The sequence below is a fragment of the Rhinatrema bivittatum genome, chromosome 2, assembly GCF_901001135.1.
Source record: "Rhinatrema bivittatum chromosome 2, aRhiBiv1.1, whole genome shotgun sequence".
NCBI lineage: Eukaryota > Metazoa > Chordata > Amphibia > Gymnophiona > Rhinatrematidae > Rhinatrema > Rhinatrema bivittatum.
In genome coordinates, this window is record NC_042616.1 from 378,350,284 (window position 1) to 378,377,464 (window position 27,181).

Sequence of the window (27,181 nt, forward strand, 5' to 3'; positions counted from 1 at the left end):
TGGTCGCCGCATCTCCAAAAAGATATAATTGCGATGGAGAAGGTACAGAGAAGGGCTACCAAAATGTTAAGGGGAATGGAACAACTCTCCTATGAGGAAAGACTAAAGAGGTTAGGACTTTTCAGCTTGGAGAAGAGACGACTGAGGGGGGATATGATAGAGGTGTTTAAAATCATGAGAGATCTAGAACGGGTAGATGTGAATCGGTTATTTGCTCTTTCGGATAATAGAAAGACTAGGGGGCACTCCATGAAGTTAGCATGGGGCACATTTAAAACTAATCGGAGAAAGTTCTTTTTTACTCTACGCACAATTAGACTCTGGAATTTGTTGCTGGAGGATGTGGTTAGTGCAGTTAATATAGCTGTGTTTAAAAAAGGATTGGATAAGTTCTTGGAGGAGAAGTCCATTACCTGCTATTAAGTTCACTTAGAGAATAGCCACTGCCATTAGCAGTGGTTACATGGAATAGACTTAGTTTTTGGGTACTTGCCAGGTTCTTATGGCCTGGATTGGCCACTGTTGGAAACAGGATGCTGGGCTTGATGGACCCTTGGTCTGACCCAGTATGGCATTTTCTTATGTTCTTATGTTCTTAAATTTGCAGATGAGACAAAATTGTTCAGAGTAGTTAAAACACAAGCAGATTGTGATAAATTGCAGGAAGATCTTGTGAGACTGGAAAATTTGGCGTCAAAAATGGCAGATGAAATTTAATGTGGATAAGTGCAAGGTGATGCATATAGGGAAAAATAACCCTTGCTATAGTTACACAATGTTAGGTTCCATATTAGGTGCTATAACCCAAGAAAGAGATCTAGGCGTCATAGTGGATAACACATTGAAATAGTCGGTTCAGTGTGCTGCAGCAGTCAAAAAAGCAAACAGAATGTTGGGAATTATTAGAAAGGGAATGGTGAATAAAACGGAAAATGTCATAATGCCTCTGTATCGCTCCATGGTGAGACCGCACCTTGAATACTGTGTACAGTACGGTAAACGGCGATGCCTGTGGATGTGGGAGAGTGGCGCCCTGAACTCCCGATGAGAACGTCCTCCTTAGCTCCTCACCTCACGCGACTCCCCTGGAGAGTTCAATTTAAAACAGCATTGTTTATTCATAAACTGTTGAGAAATGCTAACTTATCATGGATTTGAGCTACATTGAGGATCTACAGTCCATCAAGAGCACTAAGATCAGCTCCGTGTGGTCTCCTTGAAATCCTTTCTTTCCGACTGGCACACTTTTTTTTTGAATCCTGATAACAAAATGACCATTCACACTACAAAACTGAAAAACAATAATAAATTAGCTACATACTATCAAGAAATAGACACAAAAATATGGATAGCGAGCCTCATCCCATATGACAGCAACTTCTTATAAGAAACTTCACAATATAATGTAAATAGTTAATCCTAACTGCTCGGTTATCTTACTCTAATTCTTACTCTAATTCTCTCCCCAGTTATATTAACCTTGTTGTAATATAACTTTATGAACTCTTTGCACTTGTTAATGTTCCCTTTTTTGTTCACACCCCCTTGTTATATGTAAACCAGCATGATGTGATTTTTAATCACAAATGCCGGTATAGAAAAACTCTAAATAAATAAATAAATACATAAATAAATGTGTGGTTATAAAAAGTTGCCAGTTACCCAAAATTCATGCCCACATTCACACCTTGTACGATTATGAATACTAGTATTCACATCCACTTTATAGAATAGCCTAAAGTTTTCAGTATATTTTGTAAGGAAGCTGGAAGAATGTTGTAATCAAACTTCCATGCTTTAACATAATCTTTAGCTATTCTCCTATGCATGTAAATTACATGTAGTTGTTCATATTGCATCCAGTCTATGATCTCTTGATGCCAAAGAATGATAGATGGGGCCACCTCCTCTATTCAGTTTCTCAAAATACAGAATTTATCCAGGAGCAGAGTGGTTTGGACAAATCTATCATGTTCTTTAATTAACATGGTAGCCCAGAAGCATGAGCCTAATAACAAACATTGACCAGTGAAGGGTGGTTTAATTGTTATTATTTGTTCAATACTATGTAAAACCTCTTCCCAAAACTGAAACAGCTTATTTTATAGGACAGATTTATGTGTTAAGTATAATCTTCTATTTTACATTTTGTGCACAGTGTAGAGTTTATATTTTCATTTTTTATGTTTTTGCACTATCAATATAACTATGATGTAATTTAAATTATATTTCTTGATCTCTGGTAAATATTGATGTCATTATAAACATTAACGGGCGGATTTTAAAAGCCCTGCTCGCGTAAATCCGCCCGGATTTACGCGAGCAGGGCCTTTGTGCGCGTAAATCCGCCCGGATTTACGCGAGCAGGGCCCTTGCGCGCCTATTTTGCATAGGCTGCCGGCATGCGCAAAGCCCCGGGACGCGCGTAAGTCCCGGGGTTTTTTGAAGGGGGAGGGGCGGGGCGGGGCCGAACGACGTGGCGTTTCGGGGGCGGGACCCGGGGCGTGGCGCTGGCCCGGGGGCGTGGTTGAGGCCTCTGGACCAGCCCCCGGGTCGGATGAAGGTGCGCCAGCGGTCCGCTGGCGCGCATAGATTTACATCTGCTTCTCGCAGGCGTAAATCTAGGGACAAAGGTAAGGGGGGGTTTAGATAGGGCCGGGGGGGTGGGTTAGGTAGAGGAAGGGAGGGGAAGGTGAGGGGAGGGCGAAAGAAAGTTCCCTCCGAGGTCGCTCCGATTTTGGAGCGGCCTCGGAGGGAACGGAGGCAGGCTGCGTGGCTCGGCGCGCGCAGGCTGCCCAAAATCGGCAGCCTTGCGCGCGCCGATCCAGGATTTTATAAGATAGCGCGGCTATGCGCGTATCTTATAAAATCCTGCGTACTTTTGTTCGCGCCTGCTGCGCGAACAAAAGTACGCAATTGCGCTTTTTAAAAAAAATCTACCCCTAACTAAGCAGTATACCATGTCAGATACCTCAACATTCACATCAAGTTCTGTTGTCCGTAAGGTCCTTAAATTAGAAAGTGAATCAGATGTATATTTGGTTAATCTGAATTTTAAATCAGTAGAAATGTTCTGAAGACTAGATGAGAATATTCTGTCCTCCAGTAAATTTGATTGAAAAAGTACAACATGGTGATACTGTAATGGCTGAATGTAATGTCTAGTCTTTAGAAATGCATAGACATGTTTATGCAGTAAAATGTATTGATTCTATAATTGACCAAATGTTGCAATTGTTTTCACTATAAAAATGCGCTATTTCACTTACATTTTGTCTTCCATTCTTTAAAAACTGAGCCCTATCAGGGTTTCTTGAGCAATTCCCTGAGGAAGTGAAACAATATGCTACTCTGTTAATTTCTTGTTTTTTTTGAGGCAGATAAAGATCTTATCTTGAAGCTTTACTTTAGAAATAGAGAAATTACCTTTATGGAGCAAAAGGTCTGGATATTTCCAGATGTTTGTAAATAAACCCAGAGTAGATGAAAATCTTTCCTTCAGATGTGTGAGGCTGTTCTAAATTTGGGATGGGGGAATTTTTTTGATATATCTGGTAATAGATATGTCTTCTTTGAATGTAGTCAGCCGAGGTCTTTATTGGATTATAGGAGTGTTTCTGTTCCTGCAATAGTCCCAGAGATTGTCTTGTAGCATTCCTCCTGAAGTGGCTTTATTTTGTCTTTTACTTTCCCTCAGTGCCTTTCTTTGATTTATTTTCTTCTTTTGATGTTTTTTCCCCTAATTTTCTGTCTGATTTCCCCCCTTTTCAAATGGGGACTTGATAGAGAGCATTTACTATTCTTATATTTGCTTTTTCTTATATTTTCTTTCTTACCATAATGCCTTGTTTTCTGTCAGTCGATGTTTGCTTGTAATGATTGATTAAAATGCACTAAAAAAAAGAATATAATGACTGGACTTTTGATTAGTGCTGTTCACTGGCTATCCTTATTACCATACCTACAAAGTTGACAATGAAATCACTGGATAGATTTCTTTTCTCGAGTATTTGCTATTTTACATATATAAGTGCTGATTTTTACTCATATAACTTTTGAAAAGTCAGCTGTCAGAGAATAAACATTTAAATCCACATTGGAATATTAGAAAAAAACATTTATTTCATCAAAGAATTACAAAAAACAAAAAAGAGAAAGAAAATACACACAATTTATTAATAATGTGTGCATTTTTCTATCCTTTTTTGTGAATCTTTCATCCTGCCATTCATATCACTTCAATATACAAATACACTCATTCAGCCAAACATCACTCATGAGACACATCAAACCAGTAACAAACAAAATAAAATGCTCCAAGGGACAGCATCTTCAGTGCCTTTCCACTATATTTCCTAATCCGAAGACACTCTCTTTGAGTTAAGCAGTTGAGATTGCGTTGATTTTTCTTGGGGCCAAAATGACTAAATGGCCTTCATTTACCCCAAATCCATCCAACTTAACAAGAAAAGAAGTCCTGATCCTAGAGGGTAGTTAGCTTAATGACATTCTGATGGGCATATTGTCTAATCAATTAGATAACTCAAACGCTTTTGTCATATCTGCGACTTCAGCAAGTACAAGAAAATGTTCCACAACTGGGGACAAAGAGAAAAGCAACCAGTGATCATGAGGGCAATGAAAATTCTTTGTATGCATTGTTAACTTTCCTTTGTTTAATCTCTATTTGCAGAGCCGATCACCCTCCAAACTGGCATCCTGATTCTCCATTATAAAGAACAAAAACATTTTTATTCTCTCTATTTCGGCCTCAAAATTGTCTTATTGTGACCTAAAGTTCAAAGTGATGATAAGGCCTCCCATATAATTCCCATTAAAGCGGTCTGTGTCAGGATGGCTAATTCAAATTCTTCATGAAATTGTCTATTTGATCCTTGATTGCAGAAAACATTTTTTCCCTCAAATAGCACACTTAATTTTGCTGGGAACAAGAGCAAATTTTATGCCCCTGTGGTATAGCTCAGAGCAGACAGCTAAGTGCTTTGTGGTATTCTGATACTTGTAGTGACTAATCATAAATTGTAAAAGCTTTGCACCTTCATAATGTAGGTCTCCTTTCTTCCTATATGCTCTCCAAATTTTCACTTTATCCATATAGTTTTAAGATCCTGGCAATAACCGATCTTGGTCATGCTGAGTTTCCCTTGTAGACATCCTATGTGCAGGTTCCACCCCAATCAGCCCTATTTCCAGGGAGAGGCCCAAGTTTTCAGGTAACCTTGTTTATACTAATTGAAGAAACAGAGTCCTTGACAGATTCAGGGAGGCTGATAATGCATATATTTCTCTTTCCTTGGTTTTCTTGGTCTTATTTTCTGTACATTAGTAAGTCATTCTCTCTCTTCAAGGCCTTTATTTGCATCTCTGCATTCCAGTAAGAATTTCATATGTAGCTATGCAGTTGTCCAGTTCACATATTTGGGTAGCTTGAAGCTCAAACCCCTTGGCCACCAGGCTTTGAAATGTCAGCATCCAGTTAAGTCACTGCCACGATAGCATCCGGTGTTATCGCCACGTCATGACATCATCATCTGCATGCCCAGAGTTCGAGGGGGCCCAAAAGGTTGGTCCAGGAGCAGGGAGGTCTGGGGAGGAGTTCAGGTGTAATGCATGGTTCAAGAGTGGGCCCTAGAAGCCCACTGGGGCTTTCGAACCTGGGGGTGTGTGCGGCAGGCAGACCCTGTAGCACAGGGAGGCTGAGCCCGGGACATGGACATTACAGTAAATCAATGTTCATTAAACTGACTCTTCTTGGAAAAGAGATTTCCTTCAATTCTTGCTCTTCAATACCTCGAGGGAAGTAATCATCGTAAAAGTTATATTGTTATCAGTCTTATGGCACATAGGAATAAGACACTGGACACTTAGACATGCGTACTAAAATCACTAAGCAAATAATAAAAGTGATGATATAGGCAATCTTTTTACCCAAACCCTCAATAATGATCCTTTACTTAGAAAATCCCAGTCAGTACCCTTAAAGTTAAGTTCATAGGCCTGGTTGGCCAGGTCTTTTTAGATTGACAGTAGTATTTTATTTGACCTTCATTATTAATGTAAATACAACAAGAAATGTTTATCAGCTAGCAAAATCCTCCTTTCTCAGCCAATAGTATGTTTATAACTATCCTGTTGTTCATGATTACCCCAGCAAGTGAGGAAACTTCTTGTTGGAATCCTTTCAGTCCTTTGCTGGTTTCATTGGCTTTATGCTCTGCTATGGAGGACAGATTTTTTGCAAACACTTTCGAGTTTGGGAATTAAGTAATGCATAATTTTGTGTCAACTAGATGGATTTAATGGGGTTAGTCACATTCTTTTCACATGTCGATGGGGATGGATATCTGGATGATAAAATGGAAGCAGAAATAATCTTAGAAGCATTGACATAACAATGGATAGAGAAGTTGGGAATGGGGTACTCAAGGGTGACTTGAGCAATATCAGAAGATAACAATCTTTTGAAAGCTCTTTTCCTATTCAGTAAAGACATCTGCAGTTCTTAGTTATTTGTCCAATAGCATGAATAGGATTTGCTTTTGCTTTCCTAAAGAGAATTTATTTCATTTTGGGCTATCCATTCAAATTATATGACTGAGCCAACATCAGCAGATAGAAACAGATGATGATCCTTGAAACTACAGTACTGATTATAAATGTTAGAAGTAGAAATGTAAAAAATGTCTACCGGCTCAGCCTCAAGTCTCCTGATAGAATACATGGTGCAGGATCTGTAGCTGATAGTTTAAATCACTAACAACTCTTTTTCTGATTTATATTGAAGACTTATTTAAAGTTGTCAGTAAGTTTTTTTTCTTAATGTCACACTTAAAAAAAAAAAAAAAAGGAAGTGTCATGTCCAGACTTCATTACTACAGTAAAAATCTGCTGCTGGAATTTTTTTTAAATCTCATTCCAAATAAATTCAGCCCCTTTCATTTTTGTTAATGAGCTGGATTTGTCTGCTGTCCTTGTGCATTACATACAGTAATATCATCTCCTGCCGTTATTTCTGTTAATCCTTAATTCCTAAGGAGCTGGAAGTTATTAAGCCTGTCATTGTTTAGCACAGTGCATTAATGAATATTAATTTGACGTTTTACTGCTTTAATTATATTAGGAAACCTTATATGTGCATGATTTTCTGTGTGCAGGACTGATGTTCTTTTCTTCTGTTATGTCACGCCGAGGGGAAAGTGAGCTGAGGGGTTGTCGCAGCTCCAACCCAAGGTAGTGAGTCGCCACGAGACTTGGTTTTTCGCCTGACCAACCACCTCCACCTTGGGTTGAGCCCACAGGTTCTGGCAGCCAGTAGGGCTTACAGGCTGAACTAAGATTGAGGTAGCCTGAAGTCAGAATAGGGTCGAGATCCAAATGAAATCAGGGTTGGCTGAAAGCAAAGCAGAGTCCAGGTCCAGTCCAAGGTCAGAGCAACAACGAGACAAAACTAGGACCAAGACGAACAGGACGGACTAAGGAGCGAACACTAGACAAGAATGGAACTAAGAATGGAGGCAGGAACCAAGTGGAGACAAAAAGGAATCAGGAGCACCATAGGGACAAGCAGGAACTCTTGAACGCTGAGCAACTCGCACTGTAAAATGCAGGAAATATGTTGCAAGGCCAGAAAAGTAGTGCACGGGGGAGGGGGGGGGGTTAAATCCCAAGTAGGCCAACATCATCACTCTGCACCCTTGGTGAGATTGCTGCTTCAGGGCCTAGAAATGGGCACAGAGCACCTGTGCCTGTGTCCCCGGAGTTGAGAGCGGCTGGTCGCCCCCCGGCTACCACACCAACCAAATATAACATCTTAACTTTTAAAGCCTTGAATGCTCATGGAGACTCCAACTATTTTTACCAGTGCATTGACAAGTATTTATGTCTCACAACTCTTATTTCTCTATGCTTCAGTGACATCTGATCCTTCTCTTCCATTTTCTTAGAATTTTCAGGTTGTGGATGTAACTAAGACACTTCTTGCTGAACTAGTCCCAGAACTGGACTGCCTTAAATATCTCTTTTTAAACTTTTTATATATTGTTAGTTTACTAGGAAAAAAGTATACATTGGTGGGTAGAGAGCACAAAATTTCACTCAATGCAGATGATGTGCAGAACAAGCTAGCAAGAATTAAAGATGACTTTGGATGCCTAAAAAGTAGGGAGGCCTGGCTTTATCTAATCTTCAGCTATCCTATTGGATGGCTCATCTTGTGTGTCTTTAAGACTTGATTTGATAACAAGGACAAAAGCTGGCTTCCCTTTGAAAAGAAGCATATCAGTGTAGTTGAATTACCAGTCCTGATCTTCATGCCAGCATCTGTTCATCTTAGTCATTTACCGGATTCATCAAAATGCGTTATGGCGAAAAGAATTGTAACACACGGCGTGAATGCACATTTTTGGAGGGCGGAATCGGGGAGGAGTTTAGGCGGGATTTAGTTAAATAAGGGGCAATATTGCACCGTGCGATAACATAACGCATGCTATCACACAGTTTTAACGCCAAAAACAACCACACCTTTTTTCCTGGCTTTAGGCTGTGCGATATGCCCAAAATGGCCATAACACAATTCGCGATACATTTTTGGAATTGCATTTTGGCCATTTCTGGGCTTGGGGAGGGAGAAGGGGAGAGGAGTGGAGTGGAGTAGAGAGCCTCTAAGGAGGGCCTCACTATGTGCACCTATTTATATCTCTATAGGAGGCCATCTAATAGGGTGAAGTGTTGGTGGTGGTTTAGGGGCCAGTTTTGTATGTAGAGATGTACCAATAGCACAGTACACCTTAATGAAGATTTGACATCATTTGAAGTGAGAAAAGTCTCAAAAAGATGAAATTTCTACTGTGTGTTCTCACCCTAGCTTGATAGTAGTTCATAACGCTAAGGTGAGATAACATCTATTATTGACATCATTTAAGAAAAGTGAGTCATTTAGGAGAGCTGCCTTGGACTACTAAACTTTAGCCAGTTCTTTGTCAGAACACTTGACTGTAAATCACAAACACTATATCAGAAAAATTAATTCACAAATTTAAAGTAAAAATGGTACCTGCCTATGTTGGAATCCCAACCGTTACCTTGGTGAGATTCCTCACAGAGATACCGGACACCAGAATTTATGTAGCAATACATTAAATCCCTGTAAGTTGTATATTTTTATGTTTTTTTTAATACCAAGCTTAGCTGGATGGGAAAATCTAGTTGAAGTAGAAGAGTGGTGGGTAAAACTAAAAAGATAATATAGGGGCAACTGACCTTTTTGTTAGGGAACTGAATAAAGATAAGAGGAAAAAGAGGGCCATTATGGTTTTTTTTAAAGAAGTGTCTGAAAAAGTAAGAAAATAAAGATTAGTGTTTATAAACTACAAGACATTGCAGAAAGAGGAAGGCAAGCAATAATATCTGAAAAAGCTAAGAGAAGCTAGGAAAGTAGTCAAGAGATGAAAAATGAAAGGAAAATAGAAATTAAGGTAAAACATGTCAAGACATTTTGCTTAGATATTTAAGCGATGGGAGTAAGTTCAAAAGTGGCAGTGTGAGACCCAGAGGTGAAGGTGAGGAATATATAGGAGCTGAGAAGGAAAAAACAGAATTGTTTAACAAATATAGTTAATGTTCACTGAGGAAGGTCCAGGAGTAGGACCACAGAAAACAGACACAAATAGAGTTGGAAATAAGGTAAACCTGAAATGATTTTCAGAAGACTGTGTTCGTGAGGAACCAGCTAAACTAAAAATAGATAAAGCAATGGAACTGGTCAGGATACATTCAAGGATTTTAAGGGAACTTAGAAAAGTTCTGGCAGCTCTGCTAGCTGACCTTTAGAATTGGGAGTAGTTCCAGAGGACTTGGAGACAAGCGGATATGGTTCCTCTTCACAAATGTGGAAGTGAGAAGGATGTTGGGAACTACAGGCCAGTTGTTATGGTTGGCAGCTCACTCACCCCCAACACCACCTCAGAGCCATTCCGGCATGGACACCGTCCCCTCCTGCTGCTGCTCAGGACAGCATGGCCAACCCCTGGAATCAGCTCCAACCATTGCGCCTTAAGTGCACATGCGCCAGATAACCCTGCAATTAATGGAGCCATGGCGGGAAATCCACACTGGCAACCCTTGATGGCATCAGACGCTGTCTCCTGCTTAAGCCCTGCTTCAGCAACAGATACCCTGGCGCCCAAATATCCCAATGCGTGTTGCTAATGTTGTTTTGTGCCTTGCTTCTGCCTTGCCTGCTCCTATCTTGTTTTCCTGTCTCTTTGTTGCCTGTCCTTGCCTTGTCCTCTGTTCGTCCGGTCCTTGTTCCCTGTTCCTGCCTGTGCCCTTTCTTGCTTATCTCCCTCATCCTGGTTACCTTGTTTTTCTTGTTTACCTTGTCTGTCCTGTTCATCTCGAATTGATTCTCTGGATTCTCACCTCAGCCTGGCTCCTGAATCCTCCTGTCTGCTGCCTGTCCTGACCTCCGGCTTGGTATCTGTTTTGCTGCCTACCCCAACCTCTGGCTTGGTATCCATTCTGTTGTCTTCTCCCTGCCACAACACTTGTTTGGATTGGACATTCAATCTGAATAGCCCTAGGGACCCACCTAAGTCCTACCCAAGGGCTCAACCTGAGGGAGAGGCGGCTGGTACAGACGAAGCTCCAGTCTGTCCTGCCCATGGGCTTCTCCGCCAGCTGCCGGTGTGGGCCTAGCGGGTTTGCTCATTAGGTGGCACCATTCACACTGCAGCCACAAAGGTCCACTTTCTCTGTCTAGTTTACAGGTTGCTGAGGTCATGGACCCAATGGTCCTGTCCACTTTGCAGGTCATCCCTGGCATTGCTCAATGTATACAGCAGCAGCATAACGTCCTAGACCAGGTAACTTGGGTCCTGGACTGGTTGGTAACCCGCCTGGACATGTTGACTATGCCGCAATCATCTCCACCTCTGGTACCTCCTCCATCAGTCTTGCTTTCAGCATCCCAACCAGTACCAAACTTCCTCTGCCACTCCACTTCCACAAGAAGCCCCCTGAGTGCCAGGGTTTATCTATCAGTGCCTGATGCATTAAGACTGCAGGCACCCCTCTTTCGATCTGACAATACTAAAGTGACATACATTCTGTCCCAGCTAGGGGTCCTGCGCTGACCTGGGGCTCTCCACTGTAGGAGAAGGATGATCCCATACTATTCAATCTGTTGATGAGCCTGGTCAGTCCTCTTTAGCTGCTGTGGAGCTCCTTCATATCAGGCAAGGCTCCAGCTTGGTGGGGGAGTATGTTGTACATTTCTGTACCTTGACCTCAGAGCTTTAATATTGAGAAGATAACCTGACTACAATCTTCCAGCTAGAACTATCGGAGGCCATCAAAATGAGCTGGTGGGATGCAGACTACTGCCTAGCCTGGAGGGTCTTATTAGTCTGGCCATCCATCTGGACTTACAGACGGATCATCTTGAGAATCTCCATTCTCTCACTGCCCAGTCACCCCAGAGAAGAGAGGGGGTTACCACCTCAACCAAAGAGCCTATGCAGGTGGACCATTGTCTACTCTTGCAAGAGGAGACAGTGGCTTAATCTCTGTCTGTACTGCGGAGCTCGGGACACTGCTTCTCACTGTCTGGCACATTCTGGAAATTTCATGCCCTATGGTAGAGGAGGCCACCCTAGATTATTACAGTCCCTTCCCGCAAATACTATTCCCCCATCTCCCTCTCATGGGGGGCATCCCACCTCCAGCTGCAAATCGCCTTGGTTACCGGAGCAGCTGAGAGTTTCATCACCAAGGATCTTGTGCGCATTCACCAGATCCCAACAGACCGGTTGGATACAGTGCTCATGATGTCCACAGTCACTGGAGAGGCCCTAGCCAGCCATGTCACTCGGTCCACAGTGGTTTTGTCCATCAGGAGCAGATTTGCCTATTTGTGCTTCCAAGGGCAATCAATCAAGTCATTCTGGGCTTTCTATGGATGAGATTGCATCACTCTCTCATTAATTGGGGGCACTTTGGAGATCTTCCGATGGGGGCCTTCCTGAGCACAGAAACCAGGTAAAACAGGTTCTACAGAACTCTGTGACCACCGCCTCTGTCACGCTAGAAAAGTGTCACTTCGAGCAAGAGGAGCTCCCCTTCTTGGGGTATATTATCTCCCGTCAAGACCTCAAGATGGACCCGAACGTGTTAAAAGCCATTTCTGAGTAACCCTGATCAGTCACCTTAAGGCACTGCAATGTTTTCTGGGATTCACCAATTACTACAGGCAATTTATTCCCAACTATTCCTCTTTGGTAGCCTCCTTGACCGCCCTAACAAAGAAAGGAACTGACACCAAGAACTGGCCTGCAGATGCCACGCAAGTCTTTGAACAACTTAAGGAAGAGTATACTTGGGGACCATGCCTACATCACCCAGATCCAGCAAAACCGTTCATCCTAGAAGTAGATACATCCACTTTTGGGGTAGGCGCTGTACTCCTACAGCATAACAACAATGTTACTCTTGTGACTTACTCCTGCTACTCTAGGAAACTTTCCCCTGCGGAAAGAAACTATACTATAGGGGATCATGAGCTGCTTGCAGTCAAGCTGACACTAGAGGAATGGCGGCATCTGCTGGAAGGAGCCAAACACCCCATGAATGTTTATACTGACCACAAAAATCTTGAAGACCTAAGAGACTGATCCCCAGACAAGCTTGTTGGGCCCTGTTTTTCAACAGATTTAAGTTTGAGTTGTGATACCAACTAGGGGTGTGCATTCGTTTTCAACGCATATGTAAAACGCAACGTAATTTTTTTTTTTTAACTTAAAAAAGTGATGAGGCGAAAACGATCGGATTTCCAACTTATTCAACATAGCTATGTTGAATACGTTGGAAATCGCGATTGTTGATCCTAAATAAAAATTTAAACCCCTCACCCTCCTTAATACCCCCCCAAGACTTACCAAAACTCCCTGGTGGTCCAGCGGAGAGTCAGGACGCCATTTCTATATTCCTTTGCGAGGAGCATGTGACGTCGGCGTCACGTCGGAGTGACGCGGACGTCACGTGATTCGCCGCGTGTTCGCTCCGGGACACAACCGGACACAACCGGAACTTTTGGCCAGCTTGGGGGGGCCTCCTGACCCCCCCAAGCTGGCCAAAAGTTCCGGTTGTGGTCCAACGAGGGTCCCGGAGCGAACGCGCGGGGAATCACGTGACGTCCGCTTCACGTCGGAGTGAAGCGGACGTCACGTGATTCGCCGCGCGTTCGCTCCGGGACACAACCGGACACAACCGGAACTTTGGCCAGCTTGGGGGGGCCTCCTGACCCCCCCCCCCCAAGCTGGCAAAAGTTCCGTTTGTGTCCAACGAGGGTCCCGGAGCGAACGCGCGGGGAATCATGTGACGTCGGCGTCACTCCGACGTGACGCCGACATCACGTGCTCCTCGCAAAGGAATATAGAAATGGCGTCCTGACTCTCCGCTGGACCACCAGGGAGTTTTGGTAAGTCTTGGGGGGGATTAAGGAGGGTGAGGGGTTTAAATTTTATTTAGGGAATCGGTGCACGTATGGACATAGACTCAACTTATGGAATTCTACATATGTCCATATTGACTGAAATTGACCTCCCCTTTCGACTTATGGACTTATGAACATAAACTTTTTGTCTGCACATCCCTAATACACCAACCCACTGACAATCAAATGACCTCTCCTGGTCATTTGATACAAATGGGATACCAATAACCTCCTCAAAACATCATCGACCTGGCCAAGATTTTGCTCGCACCTACTTCACCATCCCTCCTGGCAAGGCCATAGTTCCTCAACTTCTGCACCAAAAGGTCCTAGGGGTTGGGTACATGACTCTTGTCTGTCATGGCATCCTGGTGTCATGCACACACTGGAAGTAATCATGCATCACTATTGGTGACCTCGCATAAAGAGCAATATGCAGTGGTATGTGGGTTCCTGCCCTACTTGTGCCATGCAGAAAAGTGAATGAGAATGGCCATGGGAGCTGTTACAGCTGCTGCCTGCTCCCACGGAATGTTGGATCCATGTGGCCACAGATTTTATCTATGACCTCCCTCCTTTAAGCAGTCACACCACCATATGTGTTGTTGTAGACAGAATTTCCAAAATGGTACATTTTGTCCCTCTTCCAGGACTCCTGTCTACACCTGAACTAACCAAACTCTTTACCCAGCATATTTTCTAACTTCATGGACTTCCTCACCACATTCTCTTGGACTGGGATGACCAATTCAGTGCCACGTACTGGAAAAGCCTGTGTGAGAAGTTCAGGATCATCCTTGATTTTACCTTTACTTAACCATCCCCAAAGCAACAGCCAAGTCAAGCGAGTCAACCATAGCCTCAAAATCTTTTTGCGCTCTTACGTGCACCTGAGACAAGACAACTGGGCCTCCTTGCTTCCTTCAGCCGAATTCACTCACAATAACCATGTCAACAGCTCCAATGAATCCTCACCGTTCTTCATCATATTTGGACATCACCCACATACTCTGAGACCTGTTCCTATGCCAATACCTGCCTGGCTGCCAACTTCGTAGGGCAAGAGGTTATTGCGGATGACACTAAGATCTGCAACAGAGTGGACACGCCGGAAGGAGTGGAGAGAATGAGACGGGATCTAAGGAAACTGGAAGAGTGGTCGAAGATATGGCAGCTGAGATTCAATGCCAAGAAGTGCAAAGTCATGCATATGGGGAGCGGAAATCCAAATGAACTGTATTCGATGGGGGGGGAAAGGCTGATGTGCACGGAGCAGGAGAGGGACCTTGGGGTGATAGTGTCTAATGATATGAAGTCTGCGAAACAATGCGACAAGGCGATAGCAAAAGCCAGAAGAATGCTGGGCTGCATAGAGAGAGGAATATCGAGTAAGAAAAGGGAAGTGATTATTCCCTTGTACAGGTCCTTGGTGAGGCCTCACCTGGAGTACTGTGTTCAGTTCTGGAGACCGTATCTACAAAAAGACAAAGACAAGATGGAAGCGGTACAAAGAAGGGCGACCAGGAAGGTGGAGGATCTTCATCGGATGACGTACGAGGAGAGATTGAAGAATCTAAATATGTACACCCTGGAGGAAAGGAGGAGCAGAGGTGATATGATACAGACTTTCAGATACTTGAAAGGTTTTAATGATCCAAAGGCAACGACAAACCTTTACCATAAGAAAAAAATCAGCAGAACCAGGGGTCACGATTTGAAGCTCCAGGGAGGAAGATTCAGAACCAATGTCAGGAAGTATTTCTTCACGGAGAGGGTGGTGGATGCCTGGAATGCCCTTCCGGAGGAAGTGGTGAAGACCAGAACTGTGAAGGACTTCAAAGGGGCGTGGGATAAACACTGTGGATCCATAAAGTCAAGAGGCCGCCAATGAAGAGTAGGTGACTCGCCAGAATGATGGCTACTGCCTGGAGACAATACCCTTATTCAATAAACATACACATGGTTACTGTGACTCCAACATCACTCTAAGCTTCAACAGCAAGAGGAAATGTGGAAAAAAGGATTTGCACTCACAAAGACAGGAGTAGCTGGCTTGTTACAGCGGTTACTACCCCAAACCAAATAACCAAATTACTACCTCCACCTTCCTGTATTCCTGATGCCTTTCAACTAGCTTGATCACTCCATTCTTATACTTCACTTTCAATGCATATCCAGCATAGTTCTCTGCTTCAACGGCAGGGGAGAAGAAAAACTGTTACTTCACACATCCAGCAGAGCTCTCTGCTTCAACGGCAGGGGAGAAGAAAAAAGGGTTCGCACTCACAAAGCGGGGAGTAGCTGGCTTGTTACGACGGTTACTACCCCAAACCAAATGTACCTGATACTTCACTCTCGACGCATATCCAGCATGGCTCTCTGCTTCAACGGCATGGGAGAAAGACTGATACATCACGAATTTCCAGCATAGCTCTCTGCTTCAACGGCAGGGGAAAAGAAAAACTGATACTTCACGCATATCCAGCATAACTTCAACGGCAGGGGAGAAGAAAAAAGGATTCACACTCACAAAGCGGGGAGTAGCTGGCTTGTTACGGCGGTTACTACCCCAAACCAAATGTGCCTGATACTTCACTTCGATGCATATCCAGCATAGCTCTCTGCTTCAACGGCAGGGGAGAAGAAAAAGACTGATACCTCACGCATATCCAGCATAGCTCCCTGCTTCAACAGCAGGGGAGAAGATAAACAACCAATAAGGGCTGTATAACATAATCTGGGTAAAAACAAATAAGCATGGGTGTAGCTTGCTTATTGCGGCGGTTACTACCCCTACTACCTCTAACTAATCAAGCTAGATATTTCACTTGGATGCAGCTCCATCACCGCTCTCTACATTAATGGTGGGGGTGGAAGGGAAATAGAACCAAGAGCTAAGAGAAACAGATAAGTATGAGAGAAAAAATGAGGGAAGCTTGCTGGGCAGACTGGATGGGCCATTTGGTCTTCATCTGCCGTCATTTCTATGTTTCTATGTTTCTATAAGAGCTCTGGGATCTGTGGACGAAAACTCACCAGCTGATCAAGCTGCCTGACGTGCAAAAGCCCAACCCGACAAAAAATGGCATCCTGCACCCATTCTCCTGCCTAGTTCCTTGATCTAGCTTAGTGCCAAGAATTTGCAGCTTAAGATGCCATCCAAAAAATTTGCACCCTGATTCATGAGGCCTTTTCCAATCGAGCGGCAACTCCATCCAGTCACCTATAAACTCATGCTTCCCACATCCCTATGTATATATGTCTTCCACATCTCCTTGTTGAAACCTGTGATTCTTTCTTGGCCAGGCTGACCACCCCTCCGAAAACCTGAAATCACCATTGAGGAAGACACCCAGTTCAAGATGAAAGAAATCCTAGATTCCCACCAGGTTCAGAATAAAATACAGTATCTCATTGCTTGGAACCTGCCCCCAATTTCTGGCAGAATTCCACAAGAAATTTCACAAGAAGCCCAGGATATGGGGTGGGAGGCTTTGCAGAAAGGGGTATTGCTATGGTTGGTGGCTTGCAGGAAGGCCTCACAGCGAATGCCACATCAGATCTGCTCTGAAACGGGTACCGTCCCCTCATGCTGTCGCTGCTCAGCGCAGCATTGCTGACAGCCAGACCCAGATCACACCAGCATGCCCGATGACCGTAGCAGGAAATCCACACCGGCACCCCTTGATGACATCAGACGATGTCTCCTATTTAAGCCCTGTCTGGGCATGTCATCAGTGCCTCAGCAACAGATCCCCTGGTGTCCAAGTGTCCTAATGCATATTGTTAGTGTTAGTTTGTCCCTTGCCCTGCCTGCTCCTGTCTTGTTTCCCATTTCTTATCACTGCCTATCCATGCCGTGTCCTCCGTCTCTCTGATCTTTGTTCCCTGTTGTCACCTGTGCCCTGTCTTCCTCGTCTCTCTCATCCTGGTTACCTTGTTTCTTCTTTGCCTTGTCTGTCCTGTTCATCTCGGATTGATTCTTTGGATTCTGAACTTGACCTGGCTTCTGACCTCTCCTGTCTGCTGCCTGCCCTGATCGCTGGCTTGGTATCTATTCTGCTGTCTGCTGCCTGCCATGACCCTTGCTTGGATTGGACATTGGATCTGAATAGCCACAGGAACCCACTTAAGTCCTGCCAGCCACCAGAACCCAAGGGCTCAACCTGCGGGAGAGGAGGTTGTTATAGGCAAAGCTTTGGTCTGTCCCTCCCAGCTGCCGGTGAGAGCCTAGCAGGTTCGCTCGTTAGGCAGCACCAATCAAACCACATCCACAAGGGTCCACTTCTCCATCGGTGTTACAGCAATTAGTCTGACCTCTGTGGTAAATAAATTAATGGAATTGCTGCTAAAATAATGGATAGTACAGTTTCTGGAATCCAGCACATTGCAAGATCTGAGGCAGTGTGTTTTTACTAGAGTTAGGTCTTGTCAGATGAATCAGATCAATGTATTTGTTTGGATGACAGAGCATTGCATCAGGGAAAGAATTAGCATTATACTTGGATTTCAGTAAGGCCTTTGGCACGGTCTCACATAGGTAAATAATTAATACATTGAGCACCCTTGGTATGGGCCCTAAAGTGACTGGATTAGAAGCTGGTTGAGTGGGAGGCAACAAAGGGTAGTGGTAAATGAAGTTCACTCTGAAGATGGGGATGTCACTAGTGAAGTGCCACAGGGATCAGTCTTTGGACCAGTTCTTTTCAACATTTTTGTAAGTGATATTGAAGAAAGACTATCAGGAAAGGTTTGTTTTTTTGCCAATGATTCCAAAATCTGCACTACAGACTGGAAGGTGTGGAAAACTTGAGGAGAGATTTAAAAAAGCTTGAGAAATGGTCTAGAGTCTGCCGACAAAGATTTAATGCTAAAATATGCAGAGTAATGTCTTTATGATGTAAACTTGCAAGGGAGAGGTGTTGCGACCGTCGCTGCCCAACGTCTCCACTCCGCCCACCTTACCTCTTTGGCGACTCCCTCTTTGGTTGATGGAAGTTTGGCTGCCGTGGCGTCATCTTGCCGATCTCCTCCAGCATTCCCAGACCGGCTAGATGCTGCCTTCCGTCATGTTTCTCCTGAGGCCTAAGGGCACGGCGCGGCCCCGACTCAAGTACCAGCTGTGGCGCGAACCTCAGGGGCGTCCCCCTGGGATGACGTCATCCTCAAAGGTCTTCGTTTTTGATAGCTGTTCGAGTTAGCAAAGGTTAGCGTTCATATGTTTACTGGGCTGCGAATGGGATTCGCTCTCTGCATATCTTGCTACTCTGCCTCCTCGGACTTTACCAGGGGTACCCGCTCCTTGGGAGCCTCGCGCTCTCTCTTACATTTCAGGTCGCAGTCTGGAACCGGTACTCGCTCCTCGAGGGCCCACGTTCCTGGACCTGCTGCCGAATACAACTTCTGCTAGGAAGTCACCGCTGCCTACAACACCAGTGAGTTAACCTCTCTCTCTCAGAGCTTTCCCTGGAACCAGGTACTCGCTCCTCAAGGGCCTACTTCATTCCAGCATCTGGGCTGCCTCAAGGGACTATTGTGTGAGTGTTACCATCCAGGTTCTGTTCCTGAACTCTGCATACTGCCTACTCACTATATTTCAGTTTCTCTACAGCTCAGCCATCCTGGGATCGCTGTTCCAGTGCCTGAGGGACTACAGCCCAGCGGGGCTCTTCCAGCTCACTTCTGCCACCTCTGGTGGTTCAATATCCAATTTAAATAAAAGATCTAGTGTGTGTCTGTCTCCCAACTCTGAGCCTGACCGGTGGCCCCTCTCTGGATCTTCCCCCGGGGGCGTGGTCATCTGCCACCGGCCCAAGGATCCACCCACAATTATCACAAATAATAACAAGAGGTACAATATTGGAGGTGAAATATTTCTAAATACTAAAGATCGGGATCCTAGGGTGATTGTTTCTGATGATCTTAAGGTGGCCAAACAGGTGGCTAAAGTGACTGCAAAACCCAGAAGATGCTTGGCCTCATAGGGAGATGAATGGTCAGCAGAAAAAAGGAGGTGATGTAGCCCCTGTGTAGGTTCTTGGTGAGACCTTATTTGGAATGCTGTGTACAATTCTGGAGACCACACCTTCAAAATGATATAAATCAGTTGGAGTCAGTCCAGAGGGTGGCTACTAAACTTGTCAGAGGTCTTCATTCTAAAACGCATGGGGATGTATATCTTAGAGGAAAGGGGAGATATGATAAAGCATTTAAATATCTCAAAGATTTCCATGCATAGGAGCGAGCCTCTTTCAGTGGAAAGTAGGCTCTAGAATGAGGGGGTCATAACATAGTAACATAGTAATGACGGCAGAAAAAGACCAAAATGATCCATCTAGTCTGCCCAGCAAGCTTCCCAAGGTAGTAACTGCTGCTCCGTGCATGTTTCCCCCATGTTTCTCTTAAGGGTAGTAACTGCCGCTCTGGCAGGTTACCCCCATGTTTCTCTTACGGTAGTAACTGCCGCTCCATGCAGGTTGCCCCCATGTTTCTCTTAAGGGTAGTAACTGCCGCTCCGTGCCATTTAAGCTTTTTTATTTATTCCCACCCTTTAGCCTTTTAGGGATCCACAGTGTTTATCCCATGCCCCTTTGAAATCCTTCACAGTTTTAGTCTTCACCACTTCCTCCAGAAGGACATTCCAGGCATCCACCACCCTCTCAGTGAAGAAATATTTCCTGACATTGGTTCTAAGTCTTCCTCCCTGGAGTTTCCAAATCGTGACCCCTAGTTCTACTAAATTGTTTCTAATGGAAAAGGTTTGTTGACGACCATGGATCATTAAAACCTTTCAAGTATATGAAGGTCTGTATCATATCACCCCTGCTCCTCCTCTCCTCCAGGTTCTTCAACCTCTCCTCATAAGTCATTCGATGGAGACCACCCACCATTTTGGTCGCCCTTCTCTGGACCATCTCCATTCTGTCTCCTTTGAGATATGGTCTCCAGAACTGAACATAGCACTCCAGATGAGGCCTCACCAAGGGACCTGTACAAGGGGATTATCAATTCCCTTTTCTTACTAGATATTCCTCTCTCTATGCAGCCCAGCATTCTTCTGGTTTTGGCTATCGCCGTGTCACACTGCTTCGTCGACTTCAGGTCATTAGACACTATCACCCCAAGGTCTTTCTCCTGCTCCGTGCACATCAGCCCTTCATCCCCCAACGCATATAGTTCTTTCAGATTACCACACCCCAGATGCATGACTCTGCTTTTCTTGGCATTGAATCCCAGCTGCCATCTTCGACCACTCTTCCAGCTTCCTTAAATCCCATCTCATTCTCTGTACTCCTTCCGGCGTGTCCACTCTGTTGTAGATCTTAGTATCATCTGCAAATAGACAAACTTTACCATCTATCCCTTCCGCAATGTTGCTCACGAAGATGTGATGAGGCTGAAAGGGGGGTAGACCCAGGAGTAATGTTATACAGAGAGGGTGGTGGATGTGTGAAACAGCCTTCCAGTGGAGACAGTGGGATAAAAACCAGTATCTGAATTCAGGAAAGCATGGGATAAATACAGGGGATCTCTGAGGGAGTGATGTGATTTGTAAAGCTAAATTAATTGAGCAGATAGCCAGACTAGATATGCCATATGGTCTTTTTCTGCCATCATGCTTCTGTCTATGAATCAGTGAAGACCTTCACCAATCTCCTTATGTGTTCATAGTAGCCTAGAAAAGATTATTGCTACTGTGGGAATTCTGTGCAAAAAATTGTTAGTTTGCTAAATTCTGCATACATTATTTGTCAGAATAACATTATTTAATTATTGTCTTTGAGTAATAATTTAAAATGCAATACCAAAAAAAAATTACTGCTCAAAGATGCAGAATTAAATTATTTATTTTTCAGATATCCCCCAGGAGTACTATAAAAATACATTATAAGATCCAACTCATCTTCCTGAGGCTTCAATCCCCTCAACTCTTCTCTATACCTATCTCAGTCTCCCCTACTTCTCCAACTTTTTTCCCCCCAAACCAGATCTTTTTCCTACCCACAGGCTAAACCTCCAGCACACCCTCTCCCATCCAATTTGCTCTTTGTTCCTCCTCTTCCCTAACCCCAACCCATCCCAGCTCTTTCTCCTACCCACCAGAATAAATCTCCAGCTGTTTCTTATTCATCCCATGTTCAAATCCCAGCAGCTCGCGCAACCTTCCTTCCCACTCCCAAGGCTCAAAACCCCACCCCTTAGTGCTATCCTTTCCCCCATCCTAGACCTCGCCACCCCTAACACCAGGCTCAATACCCACCTCTTAGCACGCTCTCTCCCTACAACCCAAGCTCAGCACCTACCTCCCAGTGCTCTTTTCCCTTCCTCTCCCCCACCCCTGGCTGTACACCCATCCCCAAGTGTTCTCTTCCCATTCCTTTTCCACCCCCTAGGACTCCCTTCATCTCTCCCACCTCAGGTGCAACACTCCTCTGTAGTTAGATATCACTTTCTCCTTCTTTCCCACACCGGCCCAGGCTCAGTTCATTATAGGCCTCCCTCCCCCAAACCCCTAGGCTCAAACCACACTCTGTCCTCCACCATTACTTCAGTTTTCAACTGTTAATGTTGGGGATGCTGCCTGTCGGCCCTATTATCACCGCTGTTCCAAGCCATGAAAGAGGAGAAACTCTGGCACAACTTTAAAAAAAAAACCTGTGAAGAAGACCATCTTCCTGACCAGCTTGCTCCCGCAGCAGCAGAAGTCAGAGCCTGTGGTGATTGAGAGTCAGACTTGACAAGGAGGTGTGAAGGTCAAAGAAATGTCAGAATAGTGGGGACAATATGTTAAGCGAAGTAAAAGAAATAGAGCCGACATGAAGACCACTTTCACCTTCTGGCTGGCACAGACCTATACATCACCTATTACCTCCTTCGACTGAGGCCCAACACTGCTCCTAGGGCTAGTTCTGTGTACAAACTATAAAATTTTGCGTAGGTAGGGAATTCTGTGCATATTCTTCTTTGTGCAGCTGTGAAGAGTTCCACTGGGAGTAGATTATAGGACATTAGCTGCATAATTACCCTGGCTTCTAATTGATCTCGGCCCTGTATTTATGTTAAAATCTAAAAACAATTTCTACTCTCTTGTGTCTTGTTCTGCTAGCAGTGATGATGAAAGGCATATCACTTAAAATAATGAGAATAAAGAAAAAACACTTTTATATTTTAGCCAGGCATATATCATTGCTATACACCTCTGAGTACGATTAAAGGAGTCATCTCCTGTTTTGTTTTGTTTTTTTGTTTGTTTTTTATTTTCTCATCTGGTTATAAAATCAGAAATGAATTGCCATTGCTGAAATCCAACATTAACCCAGTTGAATACCTTTTCAAAGTTAGTGTTAATTTTTATTTTTTTTCCTTTGTAGGCATCCAAAAAAGAGCATGCAGCAATTATCTTGTGGAGCACTGCTTCTTGGAAGCAGCTGCAAAGCTTGTCTTTCCACAACCTGACAGTTACTCAGATGGCTTTTTCTCCCAACGATAAATTCTTATTAGCAGTTTCCAGAGACAGGAACTGGTCGCTGTGGAAACAAGATGATGAAAATCAAACCCAGTCAGGTGTGTGTATGTTCGCTTGTAAGCATTTTTGTTGACAGTTTGTATTCTGTTTCTTATCTTCTTGTTATGATGCTCTTAAATAGCAATTTGCAAAATTTGCAAAATCTCTTGTTCCTGTTCAACCCCAGATCAGTCCAGACAAGTAGGTTTTGCATCCCTACCAGCAGATGGAGCAGAGAATAAAAACTTTTCAGGCACTGTTACTTAACTGAGAGTGCCACCTGCAGTCCGTCAGTATTTCTGTCTCCAGCAGATGGTAGAGGTGCAAACCTGCAGTCTGAACTTAGTTTAAAAAGAAATAAGAAAAGAAGAAGATATAATTTTAGTGTAAAATAGGTTTAGAAAGAAGACAGAAGTGAAGTCTGAGCTTCCAGAGGTGTTAGGTTCCTTCGTGGCCATCCCTCTAGTTGAGCAGGGCAAGCGGGGGGTATGAAATCCCTGGCCAGGCTCAACCCTTCCAGGGGGAGGGAAAGCCAGGGGTCCTGGTTCCCTCCCTTCCCTTGAAGCCTTCTCACCCAGTCCAGCTATCTGCGGCAGCCAGGAGCACTCAGAAACAGGAAAGTATAACTTCCCTTTGTTTTTTTTGGGCTGCTCTGGGTTGTTTCTTTAAGAAAAAAAGTGTCAGGTAGGCCTTCGTTCAGCAGTGGCAGTCAGCTCGGCAGCCATTTTGTCTCCATATAGCAGGAGGCCTGCCATGAATAGAGAGTACAGGGACTCCTGCCTCGCTTGCTCCGATACAGCAGGAGTCTGGAGAAGGTAGAGAGGTGCCAGTGGAACCAGGGAAGGACCTGGCAGCTGCAGAAGACGGGGAATGTGATGGATTTTCCATGGATTTTGTATTGTTATTACATGAAGCCTACCTCGCCAAGAAGGAAGCAGCGGGTAAGCGATCGTCCATCCAGAAATCCTGAAGCACAGCTAAGAAGTCTCGAGCTGAGGCGCCTCCAAGGTCGGGGGGCATTCTTCGCCTCTTGGGCCTAGATTGACCGGGAGTGGAGGAGAACTCATCTGAAGACTCGGATGACGACGATCCTCAGGAGGATCTGCGTATTGACCAGGGTGCTGGTCAGGGTGCAGATCCAGCGACTGGCCCCGGTGGGTGCTGACCTGGATGTGGATGATGTTCCTCTCGCGGAAGGGGATGATCCTAGGGTGGTGGGGTTATTCCTCATCTGCCAGGTCCTAGAAAAACTGGGAATCAAGGTTGTGCAGGAGCATTCCGACAACAAGGGGATAAACCCAGTGTTGGATGGACTGCATGGGCCACCGAATGCCTTTCCTTTGCCGAAGAAGATGAAAAAGCTGATTGACCAAGAATGGGGTTTTCTGGAGGAAGGGCTGAAAGTGGCCAGGGCTATAGCCAAGTTGTATCCCCTGCTGGAGGACACCTTAGAGCTTTGGAAGCTTTCAAAGGTGGATGTGACAGTGTTGGCGGTGACGAAGAAAATTACCATTTCCTGGCGTGTAGCCAGATGGACTCAGAACGAATGGGTATAGTATCCGCGTGCTAGCAGTTGGAGACAGATCTGACGTCAGCACGGGTGTATATATACCCCCACAGGAAGCGTAGCAACTTAGTAATTTCTGTCTCCAAAGCAGTTTGGAGAGCCTGCACGCTCGCTGAGCGTGTTTTCCAAATCTACTTTCTATTTTCTACTTTCTTTCAACTGCAACTTCTACAACATCGAACCCCGCACTCCTGCGGTGATACCCTAAGGTCCCTCCCCCAGTAGAGTTTCCCGGGGTGATTTCCGTGATCCCCCGGAGGTTTAAGTCCTCGATCCGGTGGCCGAATTGCGGCAGGGACATAGCCCCCGGGCGAGGTTCGGGTGAGGCATACGAGGCGCCTCGGTCCCGGCGTGGACGAGGCAGCGGGTGCATATCCTCAAACACGGCGGTGAAGGTACTTGCCCTCTCCCCCCGCAGCCGGAGACCGCCCGGGTTACAGCCGGGAAGCGCCGAGGATCAGGTAAGGTGTACATCTCTTATTTCTGGTCTCCGAGGAACAGAGGATCGGCGGCGTGGCACGCCGTGGAGGGCGCCATTTTGTGGGCCTTGTTCAGGTATTGAGCGCCCGTAATAGGCGCAGCTCTATGACTAAGTGCATATTATATTCCTCATTGTGCGTATATTGCCTTATTGCTGAGAGCATATTGAATACCATTAAACGTGTATTGCTAACCGCATATTGCTGAGAGCGTATTGAATGCCATTGAGCGTGTATTGCTAACCGCCTATCGCTGAGAGCCTATTGAATGCCATTGAGCGTGTATTGCTAACCGCCTATCGCTGAGAGCCTATTGACTGCCATTGAGCGTGTATTGCTAACCGCCTATCGCTGAGAGCCTATTGACTGCCATTGAGCGTGTATTGCTAACCGCTTATTGCTGAGAGCATATTGCATACCATTGAGTGTGTATCGCTAACCGCCTATTGCTGAGAGCCTATTGACTGCCATTGAGCGTGTATTGCTAACCGCTTATTGCTGAGAGCATATTGCATACCATTGAGCGTGTATTGCTAACCGCATATTGCTGAGAGCATATTGCATACAATTGAGCGTATATTGTTAGCCGCATATGGCTGAGCGCTTGTTGTATATATATCGCTGCCGCATATTATTACTAAGCGCCTGTTCTATTAAGCGTATATAACTGCCGCATATTATTATTGTTAAGCGCCTGTTCTATTAAGCGTATATAGCTGCCGCATATTATTAGTATGGTGCGCCTGTTGTATTAAGCGCATATTGCTGCCGCATATTATTATTGAGCACCTGTTGTTTTAAGCGTGTATTGCTGCCGCATATTATTAAGCGCCTGTTGTATTAAGCGCATATTGCTGCCGCATATTATTATTGTGCGCCTGTTGTATTAAGCGCATATTGCTGCCGCATATTATTATTCAGCGCCTGTTCTATTAAGCATATATTATTGCCGCTGCTCATTCAGCGCATACTTTTCAATGGAACAGAACGCCTCAGCGTCTTCGGCAGGGGCGCCGCCTGCCTCCGGCATTAAAGCCCTCGGCTTCTGCTCTGCAAGCCAGCTTCAAGCCACGCACAGTGAAGAGCCAGACTCCCTATGTGCCCAATGTGAGGAGGCCGTGGGACCCTCGGGCCAGGACCAGTCTCAGCCACAATTTGCTGATAGTTTTCCAGGGGCTACCCCGGATTTAGCGGGCAGTCTCGACCAATCGGGAATCCCGGGGGATCTGGTACCCCGGCGATTAGAGGCTGCTTCCATTTCCTGGGTGGATCTCTTTAAGGGGATTCATGCCTTTGTACAGATGCAAACAGCTTCCTGTCCAGGCCCTGCGGTTCCTGTTGTTCCTGCGGTTCCTGCGGTGGCTGCGACTGCGGCGGCTGCTGCGGCAGCCACTGCGGTGGCGGCTCCTGCGGATCCTGTTCCTAGACCCTCACGCCCTTATCGTGAGCGGGTCCTCCCACCGCTGGACAGTCCAGATCAGTCAGACCAGGAAGTTTCACCGGATGAGTCTGAACTCCCGGACGAGGGGGAACTTCCCCCAGGGATTGAGCCATATAGAACCATGAGGCAGTTCTTCCCTAAGGAGGATCTCTCTGACCTGGTGTCTCAGTGTCTGGCGGAGTTGGATATTACAGGTCCCAGCGCTACGGTACCCTCTGCGCAGAACCCCCTGCTGGAAGGTCTTCGTCCTACAGCCCGCCATTTTCCATTCTTGCAAGCAGCACAACAACTGATAGATTTAGAATGGGCGGCACCAGCGGCTTCCTTCAAAGGGGGCCGGGCCCTGACGGGCATGTACCCATTGGCACCGGCTATCCAGGACCTGCTGGCGTGCCCTCAGGTGGACGCCTTGATTAGCGCTGTGGTCAAGCGCACTACCATTCCAGTTGAAGGGGGGACGGCCCTCAAGGAGCCTCATGACTGGCGACTGGACGCCATTCTGAAACAGACCTTTGCGGTGGCAGCTCTCTCTTTGTGGATCGCAACCTGCTGCACAGTGGTGACGCGTGCCTGTTTGTCACAGGTTAGGAACAACGCTCCAGCAGCTGACATGGAGTCAGCTCTCTCATTTCTCATGGATGCTGCATCAGACCTAGTCCGGACAACAGCTAAGGGGATC

General features: G+C 45.3%; 1 protein-coding gene across 3 annotated transcripts in view; it reads left to right on the forward strand.

The window, feature by feature from the left end:
* Nucleotides 1–27,181, forward strand: part of ELP2 (elongator acetyltransferase complex subunit 2) — a 751,239-nt gene that overhangs the window by 574,632 nt on the left and 149,426 nt on the right. For all 3 annotated transcript variants that reach the window (XR_003854643.1, XR_003854644.1, XM_029589989.1), the window contains one exon: nucleotides 22,882–23,074. Coding sequence is in view for 1 of the 3 variants with exons in the window: in XM_029589989.1 (XP_029445849.1) it covers nucleotides 22,882–23,074 (193 nt within the window). In the remaining 2 variants the exon portion in view is untranslated. The remainder of the gene's footprint in view (nucleotides 1–22,881; nucleotides 23,075–27,181) is intronic.